Source organism: Grampus griseus, assembly GCF_964374135.1.
Source record: "Grampus griseus genome assembly, chromosome: 10".
Lineage (NCBI taxonomy): Eukaryota > Metazoa > Chordata > Mammalia > Artiodactyla > Delphinidae > Grampus > Grampus griseus.
In genome coordinates, this window is record NC_139004.1 from 24,676,755 (window position 1) to 24,696,675 (window position 19,921).

The 19,921-nt window shown below is 47.7% G+C and overlaps 1 protein-coding gene across 1 annotated transcript in view; it reads left to right on the forward strand.

Annotated features, from left to right (window-relative positions):
• TRAM2 (translocation associated membrane protein 2) overlaps positions 1 to 19,921 on the forward strand; it is a 74,763-nt gene that overhangs the window by 33,525 nt on the left and 21,317 nt on the right. Inside the window, exon 2 of the mRNA XM_082663303.1 lies at positions 5,413 to 5,476. Coding sequence (XP_082519429.1) covers positions 5,413 to 5,476 — 64 coding nt within the window. The remainder of the gene's footprint in view (positions 1 to 5,412; positions 5,477 to 19,921) is intronic.

The following is a 19,921-nucleotide window of genomic DNA, read 5'->3' on the forward strand; positions in this document are numbered from 1 at the left end:
GGGCCAAATTTCTGGGGACCTTTAGCCAACAAGTTGGACTTTCTTGAATGAGGTTTTGTGGATCAGCCTCATTCCGACTCCTTTGCCTTCAATATATATTTTTGGTTGTCCTCTCCTGCTTCTGTTTTAGGTCACCGTTCTATTTTATGTGCCGTATTGTGTGTCTCCGAAATTTGTTTTTGGAACACAGTTTTAAAAAATCAAATTGAACGTTGTCTTTTCTGTTTGTAAAGTTGTGAGGTCCTGCTGGGGAGGGGACCTCTCTGTGCCCCAGGTTTAGCCTCTTCATCGATAAAATAGGGAAATGGACATTATCTTAATGAGACGTGTAACGTGGGAGTGAGCACAGCTGCCTGAAAGAAGGTTGCACGGTTTGGAATGGTTTCACCTGCTACGATGAGGGGCGTAGGGATGGAAAAATGCTGGAATCTCAAACTTTTTGCTTTAATCAGAGTCCCAGGTCCTATTCTCTTAGAATCATGTTCAGAGAGCATTTGTTAAGCATTCGTCTGCGGTTATTAAATATTATAGCTGCTTGCAGTATTCGCTTATCAAATAGGCATTTATGAGAGACCTACAACGTGCCCAGCACTGGGACGGACCCCAGGGAGAGAGAGGGGACATGCACAGGGGAATGAATGAGGGCAGAGGACAAGCTGAGGGTCAGGTGACAGTGCAGTACTGGCTCCCCTGCTTAATCATGTCTGCATTTATCAAGTGCTTGCCGAGCACGGGCCGTTTCTGGGCACTGTTGCAGGCAGTGGGTTGAAGTTAAGATGAGTGAGATCCCCACTTTCTTAGAACTTACATTCCAGTGAAGGGAGAGTTTAAAAACGAGGAAAGACAAACCCCATAAAGCTGTCTACTTACCAAGGGTGAATTTTATGGTGTGTAAATTACACCTCAATAAAGGTTAAAAAAGAAAAAACCCTCGGCCCTCATTGGCCTTTGGGTTTGCCGCAGGGCAGCTGACCCTCACTCTCCCGCGCCTCTTGGGTGTGCACTGGGGCTGCTCGCTGACATGTATATGTGACCTCAGAACCTGATCTCCGGGTTTTGCGGTATCTGTGGACGTGCACAGGGCGGTGAGATGTGTGGCTCACCCAACGAGATGTCCCCGGATGAAGGGGAACCCGGCGACACTCTGCCTTCCTGGTCCAGCTCCTTCCGTGAGCAAGTGGCTTTTTGCCGTCTGTTTAGTGCCACGTTCTTGCATCTTTGTGCCTTTTGTCAATGACTTGGCTGCTTATAAAATGGCCCTCACGCATGGTGCTGGGCCGCCGCCTCGGGGTCCTGAGCATGGGGAGGCCGGGAGGGGCCTGGCGGAGAACAGAAGCGTGTTAGAAGGGCTTCCTTCAGGTGCGAGCCCCAGGTTCAGTGTTCACACTTCAACAGCCTGCGTTCCATACAGCGTCTTTCAACAGGAACACACGTAGACCAAGGTTACATGTTGATTGGTTGATGGAAATGGACCAGAGGCCTTTAGGAACCTAACCCCTAGGAGCAGGGGTCCTTTGTCGCTGGGATCACGGTAACTTCCAGAACAGAACGACTGGGAGTAACAAGAATTGACTGGATATGCAGGGCCAGACCAAGGGCATCTGTCCAGCCCATATGCCAAACGGCTGTCCTCATTAAAAAAAAAGGGGGGATTATTCTTCCAGCAGTTACAGGCTGATGCTCTGTTGTGTTAACTCCTGTGTCAATAGCTGTTCCCCTTAATTCAGGGTACAACTTCTTGTGTAGGACAGCATTACTTCACGTACCATTTTTGTGGGTGTTATATATCTGACTTGGGGCTAATTGAGACAACACAGCTGCGTTGTGGTCTTTGTTGCTGCGCACGGGCTTTTCTCTAGTTGTGGCGAGCGGGGGCTTCGTTGTGGTGCGCGGTGTGGTGCGGTGGCTTCTCTTGTTGCAGAGCACGGGCTCTAGGCGCGCGGGCTTCAGTAGCTGTGGCTCGAGGGCTCTAGAGTGCAGGCTCAGTAGTTGTGGCGCACGGGCTTAGTTGCTCTGCGGCATGTGAGATCTTCCCGGACTAGGGCTTGAACCCGTGTCCCCTGCATTGGCAGGCGGATTCTCAACCACTGCGCCACCAGGGAAGCCCACAGCTTTTTTTTTAAAATTGAAGTGTAGTTGATTTACAATGTTGTTTCAGGTGTACAGCAAAGTGATTCAGTTATACATATATATATCTCTCTATATATTCTTTTTCAGATTCTTTTCCATTATAGGTTATTACAAGATATTGAGTATATTCCCTGTGCTGTACAGTAGGTCCTTGTTGATCTGTTTTATATATAGTAGTGTGTATCTGCTAATCCCAAACTCCTAATTTATACCCCTCTCCCTGGCTTTCCCCTTTGGTAACCATAAGTTTGTTTTCTAGGTCTAGAAACACAGCTTTTTAATTTGTTTAAAACAGACTTTCTGCCTGTTGCATTTTGTGCTTTTAACCAATTAAAGAAGCCAGTGGCATTCTTAGTTTTATCTTGTCTATGTTTTCCACTAGTATATCCCTGTGATTTTTTTTTGTGCCCTTTGTTAACTGCCATCTTCCAAAATCTTTTTCAATAAAAAGAAAGGATGCAAAAAAAAAAAAAGTCCACACATCTGTATACACTTTCACAGTGAGCCCGTTTTATTTGGCCAAGCTTTTCAGTGTTAAACATTAGGGGTAGCCCTGTGGGAAACAGTAATGAAAAGCACTAGTATGTATAGGAAGTTTTTATTATATAACCACTTATCTCTACGTTGACATCAGTAAACGAAAGGTTGACCTACATGTTTTCTGTGTCACTATACTCTGAATACTTTCATGTACTCTGAATATTTTTGTGCCTTGGTTTTTATGTTCCTGTAACAACCATTAGATTAACAGAGCTAAGAAAGTGATTTAAATAGTATTTAATAAGTTGTAGCTCTTATACTAAATAAGTCAGAAGGAGAAAGACTAATACCATATAGTATTGCTTATATGTGGAATCTACAATATACAAGTGAACTTATTTACAAAACAGAAACAGACTCACAGACGTAGAAAACAAATTTATGGTTACCAAAGGGGATATATTAGGAGTTTGGGATTAGCTGATACAAACTACTTTGTATAAAATAGATAAACAACAAGGTCCTACTGTAGAGCACAGGTAACTATATTCAATATCCTGTAATAAACTATAATGGAAAAGAATTTGAAAAAGTATATATGTGTATGTATATGTTTATATATGTGTATATGTATATCGCTGAATCACTTTGCTATACACCAGAAACTAATACAACATTGTAAATCAACTATACTTCAATTAAAATTAGAAAAGGAAGTTGTAGCTCTTGTCAAGTGGCATAAACACAATCCAAGTTATAATGTCAGAGTAAAATGAAATAAATTCCGAGTGTAGAAATGCATGGGAAAAGCTCTCAGAGAACTGACCCCATACATGTGGAGAGAGGAAAACCAAGACCGTAGAGTGAATATTTGGTTTTTAACTTTACGTATTTCTGAATTGTTTCACTTTTTAAAAAGTATGTTTCTCTTGAAGTTAAAATAAACACTGACCTAAAACATAAGTTGATTAAATGAAATGAATTCTCTGGAGGACACAGACAGTGACTGGCCAGAGAGGCCTGCTTTGCGAGGCTGGTGAAGGTGGGGCTCCCAGGCTGGGCTACGTGTGGGCTGCTCTGGGGAGCTTGACGACTCCCTGATGCCCCTGAGGGGCAGGGTTGATTGGCTGGGGCAGCCCAGGCGTCGAGATTCTAGAAGCTCCCCCAGGGGTTCGAATGTGCTCCACGCACGGGATTCTGATGTCTCTTAGGAATGGACTCTGGCCAACTTCAGGAGGCCGTCTGCGGTTCATACAGGTGATGGGGTCTGTGCTCCAGGGCAAGGCTGTGGGAACCCCAGCAGAAAACTCTGGAAGGCACTCAGGGCTAACCAGCTCTTCCTCCATCCCTGCTCAAGATTCAGAGCCCAGGAGAGGGGGTCTGATGGGCTGGGGAGAGGGTCTGCTCCCTGTATCCTCCTGGGAGGGCCGTGGTCACCACAGTGACACCCTCACAACACACAGCTGGGGAGAGTTGTCTCCTCTGGAAGTCCTGGTATGTTGGGAAGGGGCAAAGGGGTACTGTTCAGCCAGAACCCCACAGAGGTCCACTTCAGCCCACCAGCTTAAAAGACGAGTGTGTTTCCTGAAGGAGAGATTGTGCCTTGAGCATGTACAGCGTTTGGTGGAGGGGCTGGAAGGCATCATCCAACCATTTCTCTGCTGCTTCTGCCACAGTCCAGTGCGTTTCCTCCACACCCACAGTGCACCCTTCACATCTTTTTGTTTAGAGGAGAACCAGTAACGCTACTGATGAGATGTCCCCAGGGGCCTCCCAGAAAAGACCTGGGGTCTGGCCGCCCCTCACCTGGCCTCCGCACCTGCTCCAGAACCGTGTGGGGGCGCTTCTCAGCCCCAGCTGCACGTCAGAAACATCTGGGGAGCTTTAAACAATGCTAACAGCTGGGCCGTCGCCACCCAGACCAGCTGGAGTAGCACAAGTATCCCGCCTTTAGAGACACGGGAAGTGAGGCTCCAGGTGTAAGACCACGGCTCCTGGTTGCGAGGTGGGCAAATGCAGAGGCAGCGTCTGAACCTAGGCAGTCGGTTCTTGAGTCCAAGCTTCGAATCCTGCACCTTGTAGTCTCTCCCCTGCAGGCTGAACTGCAAGAGGACTGAGCTGCCTACTAATAACCAAGTGACGACCTCAGTTCTTCCACAGCACAACCGAGATTTGAAAGGCAGCTTTCGAAATAAACAGACCAACAGAGTGGAGTGTTATGTCCTGCCCCCCAGTAGGGCGTATGTGAAATTAGCAGCTGGAATTCTCTGTTTCTGAGGCTCAGGCCTCAGAAACTTTGCGGGCTGCCGCCCACGGTGCAGTTAGCCAGCGTGCTGGGGAACCTCGGCGAGGTCCTAAGTTCTGGAAACCTCTGGAAGGCTGTGACCTTCATCTTCTGTTAGTTTCTGACTTCACCAATGCTGGGGACTTAGAACCAACTTGATAAACACTTGAATGAATGAATGAATGAATGGCAGACAGATTTGCACCCTTTGCTGGTGAGCTCTCGGCCGGCCGAGCACACCTTGTTGTATTCCATCTGCAGCGAGTACAAGTCTAGATGCCATCCAGGACTTGGGATTGTTTCTTTTGCTTTTAGTGCAGGTATTGGGAGGGATGTCATTCAAGAAAATGGGAAAAAAACAAATGGTGCTAACTTGTGCTCTAGGTGAAACCCTTCATTGGAGAGGCCTGTGGGTCTGAGATGTGAAAGGCGTGGCCCGAGGGCTGGTAGCAGGCTTTGCTTGTTTCTTTTGATGTGGACAAGAAGCTAACGTGGAACTTTTTCCCTCTATTTCACAGGTCACCGCCAAGACTGCCTTCCTATTTATTTTACCTCAGTATAATGTTAGCGTGCCTACAGCAGGTAAGAAAAGCACTGGTCTCTATCTTTCCCGGGCCCTGGTAACCCCCAAGTTCTTGGAAAACGTCCTTTTCCTGTGTACGTGTATGATCATTTTAGATACTTAGACTCAGCATCCAACTCCCTGTTGCTGTGAAGATGCAGCTTCGGGCCACGTCTAGCCCTCAGCCCGAGGCTCTGCAAGCTTGAGGTTCTTGGGTCCACCTCCAGGAACTGGGCATCGCCGGTGCCCTCACGGTGAATAAAGGTGGAATGTTCTTCACTGAGGCCAGCCCTCCCCTCTTCATTCTGCAGTGGACAGGAGAGTTGTCTGGACTTGGAGGTCAGATTCCTTTCCTGGCCTGGCTCCACCAGCGGCTAGCTGAAGGTCGCTGGGGCCAAATCCCTCAACCCATGGTCTCTGCAGGACGTGGCCGGAGTCTTTCCTGTACTCTCCTGCCCCTGCAGTCCCTGTAGCCAGGCTCTGGGGGAAGTCACCCCTCTGGGACAGCCAACTCGGCCCTTCATCTAGAATCAGAGCGAGGGACGCTGGCAGGAGAGGGACAAAACTCCACACTCGTGAAGGAAGAGACAGGAAATGCCATGGCCAGCGCCGTAGTCAGGAGACTAGGCAACACCAGCTCATCCCCAGGCACACGCCAGCCTGGCAGGCACACACACTGTCTTGTTTGATGCTGTGTGGTCCAAGGTCAAATTCAGCCTTCTCTACTCCTGTCTCTTGAAAATCCTAATAACTAGGACACCTCTAGACCCAGCTGTACTTATGATTTACGGATTTAAATTTTTCTTTAAGTTTTTTTTGGTTTAAAAAAAAAATTGGGGTAAAATACACATACCATTTACTATCTTAGTCATTTTTAAGTGTACAGTGACATTGAAGTACCTTCACTGTGTTGGGCTGCCATCACCACCATCCATCTCTAGAACTGTTTCCATCTTGCAAAACTGAACTCTACCTCTTGAACAATAACCCCCACTCTCCCCTCCCCCACCCGCTGGCAACGGCCATTCTACTTTGTCTCTATACATTTGACTCTTCTAGGGCCTCATATAAGTGGAATCATATAGTATTTGTCCTTTTGTGACTAGCTGCAGTTTATTTTTAAATAAACATTTTCCAGAGTATATTTATGACTCTCACAGGAAATTTCTAAAATACAGCTAAACATGAGAAGATAAAAATCACACATGACCCCATCACCCAAAAACTGCAGTTAGCATTTTGGAATCTTGAGTCATAAGCAGTTCTTTGCTGTTAGCAGATGGTGAACCCTTTACCATGTCCTTCAGTATTCTTCCGTTCAGTAAGACATTCTGAAAAGCTACAGAGTATTAATAGGGATTACTACAGTTACTTATTCAATCCATATTGTTGGATATTTCTAGCTTTTATAGTGCTACAGTAAACATTCTTGTGACTTCCTGCATTCATGATTATTTTTTAGGATAAATTCCTATTACTGGAATTTCTGGGTCGAGTAGTATGTACATTTTAAAGGTTTTATATACGTACTGCCAAAATACCCTCGGTCATCTTCTTATGACCCATAAATCCTGTTTTTTGGTAAATATAAAATGCATAGGCTTCTTTTTTTAATGCCAAAATGCCAGTTTATTAATTGATAAAGAGATAGCCACCTATCAAAGGTTGTGCTCGTATTTTCATTACATTTCTGACCAAAGTCAATTTCCTTTTATTAATTTTTAAAATAAAAAAATTTTTTGGCCACGCCATGTGGCACGTGGGATCCTAGTTTCCTGACCAGGGATCGAACTCGTGCCCCCTGCAGTGGAAGCGCGGAGTCGTAACCCACTGGACCGCCAGGGAAGTCCCTGGATTTAGAGGGGATGCGAGATCATAGCCCAGCACTGCTTTGTTAGCTACCAGGAGGAAGTGTTGTCCTGGGGACCATGGCAGTTGAAGTACATGTGAGCGGGACATGCCTTTATTGTAGGAAGGGCCTGTTTGTAAAGCCAGATCATGACCAGAGGGTTGATTTTTTTTTTTTTTTAGTTTGAAAAAAGACTTTCCCAGAGAAATTGGGAGACAAGTGATATCCTAAACGCTTCCCTCTCACGTAGCGTGAAACAAAGGCTTCGCGTGAAGCTCCAGGGCTGCGGCCAAAGCTTCTGAGCAGGAGTGTCCCCCCAAGTTCCTATCATGCCCTCAATTTGTTTGTTTTAACTAATTAATTAATTGATTAATACAGACATATTTGTGTGCCTGCTGTGTGTCAGGCCTGGACTATAAAGTAATTATAAAACATGTCTGATCTGTGACTCACGGAACTTACTGTTTATTAGGGAGAGAATAGATAATACACAGCAAACAATAAATAATTATAGTTGTGATAAGGGTAGTGAAGGAAATATACAAGGTTGTGTGGTAAGGAAAAATCAAAGGGTGATGACCAGATGTTTCTGGGAAACTGCCTTCTGAACCGTGCGTGTGTGCAGGTGGTGTAGGGGGGTTTAGGGAGGGGGTCTGGGCAGAAGAAAGAACGTTCCAGGCACAGGGATCGGCATGTGCGAAGGCCTCAAGTGAGGCACAGACACCTTGGCGCACGCTAGTCACTGAAGGAAGGCCAGTGTGACAGGAGCCTGCAAGGTTGGGCATTTGTCTAGGGTGGGGCGATGCAAGTCTACCCCTAGAATCCTCCTCCAGGCCAGAAGAAGGCCTGGGTAGAGGTGAAGGGACATAAAATCCATACTGAAAGAGAGGATCAACTGTTGCTACGGAGCCTGACTTTTATTTAAATCTTGCCATTAGGGGCTGTTTGAAATAGGACAAGCAAATCATCCAGAGAGACGGTGCAGTCAGAGTAGCCTGTTTAATTTTGTTTTGAGCGCCTTGATCACCAAACCCAGGGTGGTGATGTTTGGTTTATAAGTTGCAGAGGAGGGCAGATTTCTCACGGGAAAGAAGCGGTTCATAACCGAGGCCCGTGGAGGTTGCGAATTTAAAGCCCTCCGCCCACAAATCGCTTTAAGGCTGCAGGTGCCTGGGAATGGATCCTGTTTGTATAACCAGGGTCAATTCTGATTTCTAAGCTGCTTCTTTAAGTGGCCTGTAACTCGTTCAACTCAGTGTTTAAAATGTGAATTTTAGGAGAGCAGTAACGGTTTTCATACAACGTGATCTACTGTTTCTAAATCCCTCATCCTCCCTCAGCAGAGGTTTTCAAGTTCTATAGAAAATAGCCAGTGGGAATGCTGATGAGGTTTTTTACCTGTTTCCTTTCCTCCCTCTCCTTCTCTCCTGTCTTCTTCCCGGCTCCCAGCATGTGCTTATAGGCCAGTGGTGACAAACATACCACAAGGTGAGTGGCTTAAACAACAGAAATGTAACGTATTGTACAAGTCCAAGATCAAGGTGTTAGCAGGGCCATGCTCCCTGGCTTGTGGCAGCAGGACACCAGTCTTTACCCTGTGTCCATGGTAGCCTCTGCGTCCCGTTTCCCCTTTCTAAAGGGACACCAGTCATATTGGATTAGGACCCATTCTACTCTACTATGGCCTCATCTTAACTCTTTACATCTGCAATAACCCTAACTCCAAATAAGCTCACATTCTGAAGTGCTGGGGGTTAGGAACTCATGGGAGTTTTGTGGGGACATGGTTCAACTCATAGTACTAGCTGTAAATATATGATTCTCTCACATTATAATAGCTAGTTAAGAAGATTAAGCTCTGTTCATAGAGATGAACTCAAAGAGGAGATGGGCACAGTTGTTGCAGTCAGAAGTTGTGCATCTCGGGGCAGTGCCGGCGTCCTTGGGGTTTTCTTTAAGGTCAACAGCGATGAAGCAGGAAATGGTTTTTTTTTATTTATAAATTTTAATTAATTTATTTTTGGCTGCATTGGGTCTTCGTTGCTGTGTGCGGGCTTTCTCTAGCTGCGGTGAGCGGGGGCTACTCTTTGTTGCACTGCGCAGGCTTCTCATTGTGGTGGCTTCTCTTGTTCTGGAGCACGGGCTCTAGGTGTGCGGGCTTCAGTAGTTGTGGCACGTGGGCCCAGTAGTTGTGGCTCACGGGCTCTAGAGCACAGGCTCAGTAGTTGTGGTGCACGGGCTTAGTTGCTCCGTGGCATGTGGGATCTTCCTGGACCAGGGCTCGAACCCGTGTCCCCTGCATTGGCAGGCGGATTCTTAACCACTGCACCACCAGAAAGGTCCCTAAGCAGGAAATGTTCTTGTCACCATATCCTGTCTCTCATTCCCACCTGTTAGGGTTGCCAGACTTAGCAAATGAAAAATCCAAGACCACCTGTTAAATTGGCATTTCAGATAAACAGCAGGTACTTTTTTTAGTGTAAGTATATCTCAAAGTATATGTGGGGCATAATTATACTAGAAAAGTATTCTCTGTTTGTCTGGAATTCAAGGTTCACTGACTGTCCTGTATTTTATCTGCAACCGTACACCCAGCCCAGCTCCGGCAAGGAATAAAATGTCATGTGTCTGGTCTTGCCATTACACTCCAAGTCTTTCTGATTCAAATACCACAGAGTATCTGCTGTTATGGCCAGAAGTATATAGACTGTAAAAGGTCAGCAAAGAATAGAGGCTTGAGCGTTCCCACAGACAGACTCATGGCCTGCTGGCTCCCCTTCTGATGTAGAACAGGTGACCCCAGACAGGCTAAAATGTACCAGGTTCTTTTGAGTTGTGCCACTAGTTTGCTGAGTTGTCTTGGGCAAACTGTGTAGCGTCTGGGTCTCCATCTCCACCTGTCAAATCGAGGGTGGAGGTCGCTGTGTCAACTCCAGCAATTCCTTAAGCCAGGAGTCCAGGAGGCACTTGCTACGCAGGTTGTCCACAGACCAGCATCACCTGGGAACTTGTTAGAAACACAGACTCCAGGCCCCACTTCAGACCTTCTGCACCGGAACCTTCATGGTAACAAGATCCCCAGGTATTTGAAGTGCTGCTGCCCTGGGTGAAAAGCTCTAAGTAGACTTGCGGATGACCCTGTGCTTCCAACCCCAAAGGTAAGAGAGGGAAACCCTGTAAATCCAGTAACTCATTTGCATCTTTCTGTTCTCGTCCAGTTTTGGTTTTGCTATAACTGTTGTGTCTAGGAGCGGGGGAGGGGGTGCCGTCACTGGGTGGATTTGGTTTCCAGCTGGGCCGCTGCTGCCCAGAAGTCATGGGCACCTAGAGCGAGACGGCTGGGCGCGAGGGGCCTCTTGGAGAGAAGGGTTGGTTTCACAGTAAGCAAAGGGGACAAGGACCCATCCCCTGGCTCAGTTGGTCCCGGTGGTTTTATCACCACCAGCTGCTGTGTAGCATTTAGCAGCTGGAGATGAAAAGCCCGGGACCCTCCCACACCATAGCGTGGCCCTTATTCTCACAGCCCGTCCAAGATGAGACACACGGCCCCATCGAAACAACCTCAGACAGATGGTTTTCGGTTTGTTTTTTTTTTTTGCTGTACGCGGGCCTGTCACTGTTGTGGCCTCTCCCGTTGCGGAGAACAGGCTCCGGACGCGCAGGCTCAGCGGCCATGGCTCACGGGCCCAGCCGCTCCGCGGCATGTGGGATCTTACCAGACCGGGGCACGAACCCGTGTCCCCTGCATTGGCAGGTGGATTCTCAACCACTGCGCCACCAGGGAAGCCCAGACAGATGGTTTTAAAGCCTTATTCAGCGAAGGCCTTTGTCCAGGGCTCAGAGTGTGTTTTGTTCCCTTGCTAGCTGGTGGGAGTTAGTCTTGTCTTGTCCTTGTATCATGTACTCGGAAGATTGGCATCACATATCAAACCGAGCCCCTGTTTGTAAGATGAGCTTGTGGGGGACAAAAAGGGAAGAGACAGGTGGACGACAGGGGCTCCGGAGGAGGAAACCTGACTTGATTACAGACGAAAGCTGCCCAACCCGGACCTGTGGTCTGTCCAGCTACAGGAGACTTGAGACTCAAAGAGCCTGGCCTTGTCCTTTTATACCAAGGGAGAGAGTTGCTGGACATTCCCAAGGATACAGCAGTAAGGGCAGAGGAGGGGGCTGGGCCCCTCACACCCCGTGCAGCACCAGGACCCAGGGTAGCTGTGGGAAGGTTGGGTTGCCAAACGGGCTGGTGGGCATGGCCCAGGGGACCCAACGAGGAAGACAGAGATCTGGGTCCATCCTGGGCCCTTGGACCACACAGCGGCCAGGATCCCCTTTGGCCCTAAGGTCCTGTCCATATGGATAAGAGAAAATAAACCAGAGTCTTCACTGCCGTCACTGTATTGGCTGGCATCTGAGGAAGAGTGGGGCTTATAGCCAGACCTGGACTTGATCTTTTATTTTATCAGTAAGCAGAAACTACTTATTAAACTTCTTAGTCTGTTCAGGCTGCTATAACAAAATACTGCAGACTGGGTGGCTTATAAACAGAAATTTACTTCTCACAGTTCTGGAAGCTGGACGTCTGAGATCAGGGTGCAGCCTGGTCAGGTGGTGAGGACCCTCTTCCAGGTCACAGACTTCTTGCTGTGTCCTTACGTGGTGGGCGGGTAAGGGAGCTCTCTGGAGCCTCTTTTTTTTTTTTTTTTTTTTTTGCGGTACGCGGGCCTCTCACTGTTGTGGCCTCTCCTGTTGCGGAGCACAGGCTCCGGACGCGCAGGCTCAGCGGCCATGGCTCACGGGCCCACCCGCTCCGCGGCATGTGGGATCTTCCCAGACCGGGGCACGAACCCGTGTCCCCACCAGGGACGCCCTGGAGGCTCTTTTATAAGGGCACTAAGTCCATGCCTGAGGGCTCGCTCCATGCTTATGGTTTATAAACACCTCCCCAAAGGCCCCACCCACTAACACCATCATCTTTGGGGGTTAGGATTCCAACATGTGAACTTGGCAGGGGACACAAACATTCAGACCATAGCAGTTATTATTTAAGTATAACAGTCGTGCAGGAAAGTGGAGGCACTGTAAGAGGTCACCTCCAGGTAACAGCACCTCGGAAGTGTGTCCCCTTCCCGCCTAGACTTGATTTCTGTCCAGTCCCCTGTTACAGCCCGGAGAATTTATCCCACGTGGAGCTTCTAGAGGTTTCAGCAAGAACCACTGAGTTGAGTCACTGTGGCTAATTGTTAACCAGCTGAAGCTGACCAAGCCGGTAGCATCTCTGAACGGCTGCCTCCCCTCCCCTGCACTCCCATTTCTCCTGATCAAATCTTTTCTTCTCCTGTCTAGCCAGGATCATGTTTTTTCCTTACTCGGTTGTTCTTACTGAAATAGTGTTTTGTCCTTAATTTAACAATGAACTTGTTGATGTTATTTTTATCCAAGTTAAAAAAAAAAAAGGCTGTGACTTTAGACATTTTTTGGTATGTGATCTCGAGGAGCTGTTTCCTCTTTATGGCTCTCAGTGAATTAACAGAAAGTTCACACTTTCCGCCTCGCAGGTGCTCTTCACGCGCTGCATGTTGTCTGCCCAGGCCGGTTGTAAGGAGAAGCCTCAGACTTAGAAACAGCCGTGGGGCTGAGTGTGGGCCTGGCACCAGGAATTACTGAGATATTTCTTTGTTGAAGGCCACAGGCCGGGTTATATTAGCCTTATAAAAAGGAATGGTACATCAGGAAAACTACGTAGAGGCTGGGCACTCTTATTTCCAAATTCTCTTTAGTGCATCTCTCATTTTTGCTACATCTCTCATTTTTTGCTACATTTTTACATCATAAAAATATCCTTGTCTTCCTACCTTCTATAAAACTGGAGAAAATAGATTACAAATCATGCAGTCTGGGGTTAAAATGGTAGCTCTGCAGATTCTTTAATTCTCCGGGCAGCCTGGGAGAGGGAGGGAGGGAGGGAGGGAGTGTGTGTGTGTGTGTGTGTGTGTGTGTGTGTGTGTGTGTGTGTGTGTGTGTGTCTGTCTGTCTGTCTGTCTGTCTCTGTGTGTGTGTCTGTGTGTATTAGTTTGCTAGGGCTGCCATGATAAAGTACCACAGACTAGGCGGTTTATACAATAGTAAAGCACACACATTCTTAAGGGCACAGTGTGATGAATTTTTACATCTGTGCGCACCAGGTGGGGAGACAGCGCTCCCGACCTTCTCAGGCCCCTGCAGTCAACACCCCCTCCCAAAGCAACCGCTCTTCTGTTTTCACGTTTCCTGCTTAGTTTTACCTGTTCTTGCCCTTCATTTCTCCCTGATTTTTAAAAATGGCTCCACTGTTTATATCAGTACGTGTGTCAGAATCCCCTGGGGAATTTAAGCACAGATCCCTGGGTCATGCCCAAGTTCCTGATTCACTGGTCCTGGGGTGGACATACATGCAGCAGTGTGCACCCCTGGGATCCACGGAGAGGCTGGCACTGTGGTCCACAGCCACAGCTTGTTACAACTGCGTGTTATAAGCCCCCGTGTTTATAACTCTGGTCTGTTTACCCGGTCCTCCCTAGATGAAAACTTCTTGGGTTGTTTCCATCAGTTTATTGTCAAAAAACATGCTGCTGTGCGCAACCTTGTGCATGTGTCATTTTGAACGTGGCAGGTACGGCTGTGTGATAAATTCCCAGAAGTGGAATTGCCACATCCAAGGGCTGATGTGTTTGTAATCACGATGGAAATTACCAAATTGCCCTTCCGAAGAGGTGGTCCATTTTGCATCCCACCAGCAGTGTGAGAGCCTCTTTCCCCGCAGCCTCAGCAAGTGTGTGTGTCAAGCTTTGGATTGCTGCCAATCTGATAGGGATGACGTGGTATCTCATTGTAGTTGTAGCTCATTTCTCTTCTTTTTCTTTTTTTTAAACAGCATGTTACAGAGAAGAGTGGCATTTTTTTTTTATAATTTTATTTATTTATGGCTGCGTTGGGTCTTCGTTGCTGCGCGCGGGCTTTCTTTAGTTGCGGAGAGCAGGGGCTACTCTTCGTCATGGTGCGCGGGCTTCTCACTGCGGTGGCTTCTCTTGTGGAGCATGGGCTCTAGGCACACGTGCTTCTGTAGTTGTGGCACGTGGGCTCAGTAGTTGTGGTGCACGGCCTTAGTTGCTCCACAGCATGTGGGATCTTCCCCGACCAGGGCTCGAACCCACACCCCCTGCATTGGCAGGAGGATTCTTAACCACTCTGCCACCGGGGAAGTCCGGCATATTTTTTTTAAATATATATTTTATTTATTTATTATTTTTGGCTGCCTCGGGTCTTAGTTGCGGCACACGGGTTTCTCTCTAGTTGTGGTGTGTGGGTTTTCTCTCTCTAGTTGTGGTGCGCAGGCTCTATAGCGCGTGGGCTCTGTAGTTTGAGGTACGCAGGCTCTCTAGTTGAGGCGTGTGGGCTCTAGAGCACAGGCTCAGTAGTTGTGGTGCACGGGCTTAGTTGCTCCGCAGCATGTGGGATCTTCCTGGACCAGGGCTGGAATCTGTGTCCCCTGCACTGGCAGGTGGATTCTTTTTTTTTTTTTGAAAACATCTTTATTGGAGTATAATTGCTCTACACTGGTGTGTTAGTTTCTGCTTTATAACAGTGAATCAGCTATACATATACATATATCCCCATATCTCTTCCCTCTTGCGTCTCCCTCCCACCCTCCCTATCCCACCCCTCTAGGTGGTCACAAAGCACCGAGCTGATCTCCCTGTGCTATGTGGCTGCTTCCCACTAGCTATTGATTTTACATTTGGTAGTGTATATATGTCCATGCCACTCTCTCACTTCATCCCAGCTTACCCCCACTGTGCCACTGGGGAAGTCTGGCATATTTTTTAAAAATATTTATTTATTTATTTGTTTATTATTTTTGGCTGCATTGGGTCTTAGTTGTGGCACGTGGGATCTTCATTGCGGCATGTGGTGTCTTTCATTGTGGCATGTGGAATCTTTCGTTGCAGCACGTGGGCTCTTCGTTGCGGCATGTAGGCTTCTCTCTAGTTGTGTTGTGTGGGTTTTCTCTCTCTAGTTGCAGCGCATGGGCTCCAGAGCTCATGGGTTCTGTAGTTGTGGCACGTGGGCTCCAGAGCATGTGGGCTCTGTAGGTTGAGGTATGCAGGCTCTCTAGTTGAGGCGTGCGGGCTCAGTAGTTGTGGCGTGCGAGCTTAGTTGCTCCGCTGCATGTGGGATCTTAGTTCCCGGACCAGATATCCAACCCCCGTCCCCTGCATTGGAAGGTGGATTCTTTACCACTGGACCACCAGGGAAGTTCCTTCATTTCTCTTCTGTGTGAGGTTGAGCATCCTTTTAAATGTATAAGGGCCATCTGTGTTTCTTTTCTCTGTGAACTGTTCGTTCATACCCTTTGCCCATTCTTCTGTTGCGTTTGTTACCTTTTCATGCTTAGGTTCTAGGTGCTCTTCATACTTTAGCGAGATTAGCCTTTGTTTATGATCCGAATTGTAAACATTTTCCCCTTGGTCATCACTTGCCTTTTGATTTTGCTTATGGTATTTTTTCATACCTAAGTTCTGGATTTATATATATTGTAAAAGATTCAAAATAATGGGAAAACAGAGTTGGCCAAAAGCACAAAAAGCAATAGAAAGTAACTTTTACAAATCCAGGTTTGCAGGGCTTAGGAAGAAAGCCGGGAGAGAAAGGAGGCATCCACATTGTGCGGTGATGCTCTTTAAGCCACCAGGCTTTCGGACAAAGGCAGAAGCCTCGTTGGCAGGTGCCCAGACTTTAAGGGGATGTAAAGAGCAGATGAAGCGTCAGCCACAGGTGGCCACGGGCCAGCTGAGGTCCCGGGGAGGAGGTCAGAGACTGCACAGCTGTATCCGGACAAGATGGGACCTGTGAAGGCATGCGGGAGAAGCTGCTTACAGGTGACACCAGGGGAAACAAGAAAATGTCTATTAGTCATAGGAAACAAAACAGGAGGCCAGTAAGAGCGCTGCTCCTAAAGGGCCAGCTCCACCTGAGGTTGTCAGGACAGCCAGGCCCTTATTGATCACGTTGACTCTCTTTTTAAACTTTGATCAGAGATAAACAAAGCAAGTGTCACTTTTGAATGAAGACAGGATAACATCCACAGAGGGTGGGTCGTTATTGAAGGTGTTCCTTCCAGGGTGAGGTTAACCCTTCAGGGGAATATACTGACCTACTCCATGGTGTTGCATAGGAAAGAGGGCTCACAGAATATGGGTGTTGGGAGGTGTCAGGGGTCGTCTGGGCTAGGGATTGCAAATTGGTGGCCTGTGGTCAGAGTTGGCTTGTGTATTTTCCTTAGCCAGTTTGGTGTTGGCCCATAAAGTGTTTTTACAATTTTGGAATTAGTCACCGGCATTTTAAAATCAGATGATTCACGTAGGGATTTCTCTCTTTGCTTTTGAAATATGGGGCCACGCCCCTCCCAGCGCCTTCCCCACTCCTTCCTTCACCCCTTGGGACATGCACTCTGCACTTTGCCACAGTCTCCACTCCTCTCTAATGTCTTCCCGACATTAAGACTGCCTGGCAGCCACCATGTATCCCAGTTTGAATTGTTTTTCTTTAAGTAAGGTTGAAATGGAAGTGGATCTTAAACTTGTTTCTCTCTCAAAGTGGAAATGTGGAAGACAGACCAAGCGGGCCCTAGAGCTAAGGAAAAACAGTGGGGAGCATATTGTGGCACTGAAGACCGTTCCCTGTTTAGTGCAGCGGCCTCTGTGCTGAAAGAATTTATCTTAAGACGCACGGACCACTTTGCTCATTGCATTCCCCACCTGGTCTCTGCGGGCGTTTTGCCGTGACTCAGGGCCAGAATCGCTTCTCTGGTCTAAGAGCTCAGAGATGTGCTGAAACATACTCTTCTAAAAAATCATAGTCGCTCACTGCCAGACCATCGCCGTTCTTTCTGAGACCTCATGCAGGATAGGGGCACTGCTTAAAGGGTCAGAGCTCTAACTTGGGGAGTGAGAGGATTTTTATAAGAATTAGTGAGCAGCCAAAAATTTAAAAAGAAAAAAAACCCCAAAATATCCATTTGTGTATAGCCTCTTGGAAAAACACAAAGTTCCAACCTCCACAGCTCTGTGGCAAGCAGAAGGGGCCAAACCAATCTACTTTCCTGCCCTGTTGAAAAGCAGGCAGGCAGCAGACAAGGGGCAAGCAGCAGAGGTAATCTGCATGCATCAGAGCACAGCCCGTGAGTATCTGGATACCATGCTGCTTGTTCTGTTGTAGGGAGAGAGATCAAAGCAGCAGCTTCTTACCAGCAGGGGGGCGGGCGGCCGGACACTGGGAGATCTGAGAAATGGCCCCTGTCCCTTTACCCTGTGAACCCTGTTTCTTCATCCCCTCTGCCCACGCTGTGGGTGGTTACAGGGATCAAATGAGACAGCACGCTGAAGCATTCTGAAAGCTCGGGGGCTACAGAGGGCAGACAGATGCCAGAGGGAACCTCAGGGTCTTTCTCCACGGCCAGTCTGCCAGCTGGTCCTTTTGGTTCCATCACCCACACCTCTCCCAACTTGTCTTCTCCACCACACTGCCGCCATCTGAGTGCAGGGCGCTCCCACCCCCCAGCCTGGGCTCCTGTGAGTGCCTCCTGACTGCCCTCCCGGTCCCATTCCGGCCCCCCAGCCCATCCACCTGGCAGGAAGAGCGCGTCTGTGACTCAGTCCTCCAGAACCTTCCCTTGCCTTTGGAAGCGTGACTTACCACGACCTGTCGGGGGAGCCCCCCGTGGCATGGCTTGCCCACCCCTGCTCTGCAGGTCACGCCAATCCTCTGTCCAGCTGGACCTTCCCCGGATGCCTCTGCCCAGACCACTCCACCCTCACCAGCTCTCTGGCCTGCGTTCAGTGACCCTTCCTCCCCAGGGCCCTGCCCCTCCTCATTTCCTGCCACATCACAGCACTGATCACACCTGGCCTGGTGTTTTTTTTAAATTATAGCGAAATACACATACCGTGAAATGGACCATCTTAATCATCTCTGAGTGTACGGTTCAGTAGTGTTAAGTACATTCACACTGTTGTGCAACCTCCAGAACTCTTCATTGCAAAACCGAGACTGTATTCGTTAAACAGCAACTCCCCATCCTCCCTGCCCCCAGCCCCTGCCAACCGCCGTTCTTTCTGTCTCTGTGAATTTTCCTCCTCTGGGAAGCTCCTGTGATGGAATCATACAGTATTCGTCTTTTAGTGACGGCTTATTTCCCTTAGCGTTATGTCCTTTAGGTTCATCTCTGTGTGGCATGTGACAGGATTTCCTTCCTTTTTAAGGCTGAATAATGTTCTGTTGTACGTATAGACCACATTTTGTCTTTCCATTCATCTGTTGATAGACACTTAGGTAGTTTCTACCTTTGGCTGTTGTGAATAGTGCTATGAACCTGGGTGTACAGATATTTCATCAAGATCCTGCTTCCAGTTCTTTTGAGTCTGTATCCAGAAGTAGGATTGCTGGACCATCTGGTAGTTCTATTGTTAGTTTTCTAAGGAATCATCTTGCTGTTTCTGATAGTGACTGTACCATTTTACATTTTCACAAACAATGCACAAAGGTTCCAATTTGTCCACACCCTCGTCAACACTTGTTATTTTCTGTTTTTTGTTTGTTTGGTTTTTTTTGTTTTAAATTGTGGCTATTCTCATGGGTTTGAGATGGTTTTATCTATAGTAGGTTGTATTTGCTAATCCCAAACTCCTAATTTATCCCTCCTCTCCCTCTCCACTTTGGTAACCATAAGTTTGTTCTCTGTGTCTGTGAGTCTGTTTTTGTTTTGTACATAAGTTCGTTTGTATCATATTTTATTTTATTATTTTTTTTTGCGGTATGCGGGCCTCTCAATGTTGTGGCCTCTCTCATTGCGGAGCACAGGCTCCGGACGCTCAGACTCAGCGGCCATGGCTCACGGGCCCAGCCGCTCCGCGGCATGTGGGATCTTCCCGGACCGGGGCACAAACCCGTGTCCCCTGCATCGGCAGGCGGACTCTCAACCACTGCGCCACCAGGGAAGCCCCTGTATCATATTTTAGATTCCACATATAAGTGATATCACATGATATTTGTCTTTCTCTGTCTGTCTGACTCACTTCACTTAGTATGATAATCTCTAGGTCCATCCATATTCCGGCAAATCTTTGCCCATTTTTCAATCTGGTTGTTTTTTGTTTTTGCTGTTGTTATTGGCCTCTGGTTTTTAGGTGTAGAGAATTTGGTGTGCACTGGCTAAGCTCTGAGAGGGCAGGGCCATGCCCTCGTACCCTGCTGTCCCCCAGCACGGGGCCCTGCACGTGGTTTATTAGTGGATGAATAAACATGCAAGGAGCTCTCATCAGCAAAGGAAAAAAGAATGTATTAGTCTATCCATCCATTCTTGTTTCAAGAAGGTTTCAAGGCTCTGGTCACATCTCTTTGGAACCATAGTATATGGGGTGACGAATGGAGGTGACTTGAAGAGGCTTTAAGATGGATAATCCAAAGTCTTGACACGTCATTTAACTGCTTTGGGACCATGCTCGTTTGATTGAGGATAAATCCTATTTTGCCTCATAAGGCTGGTCTCGATGGTGAAACTTTGCATGTGTTTAGTTATTTT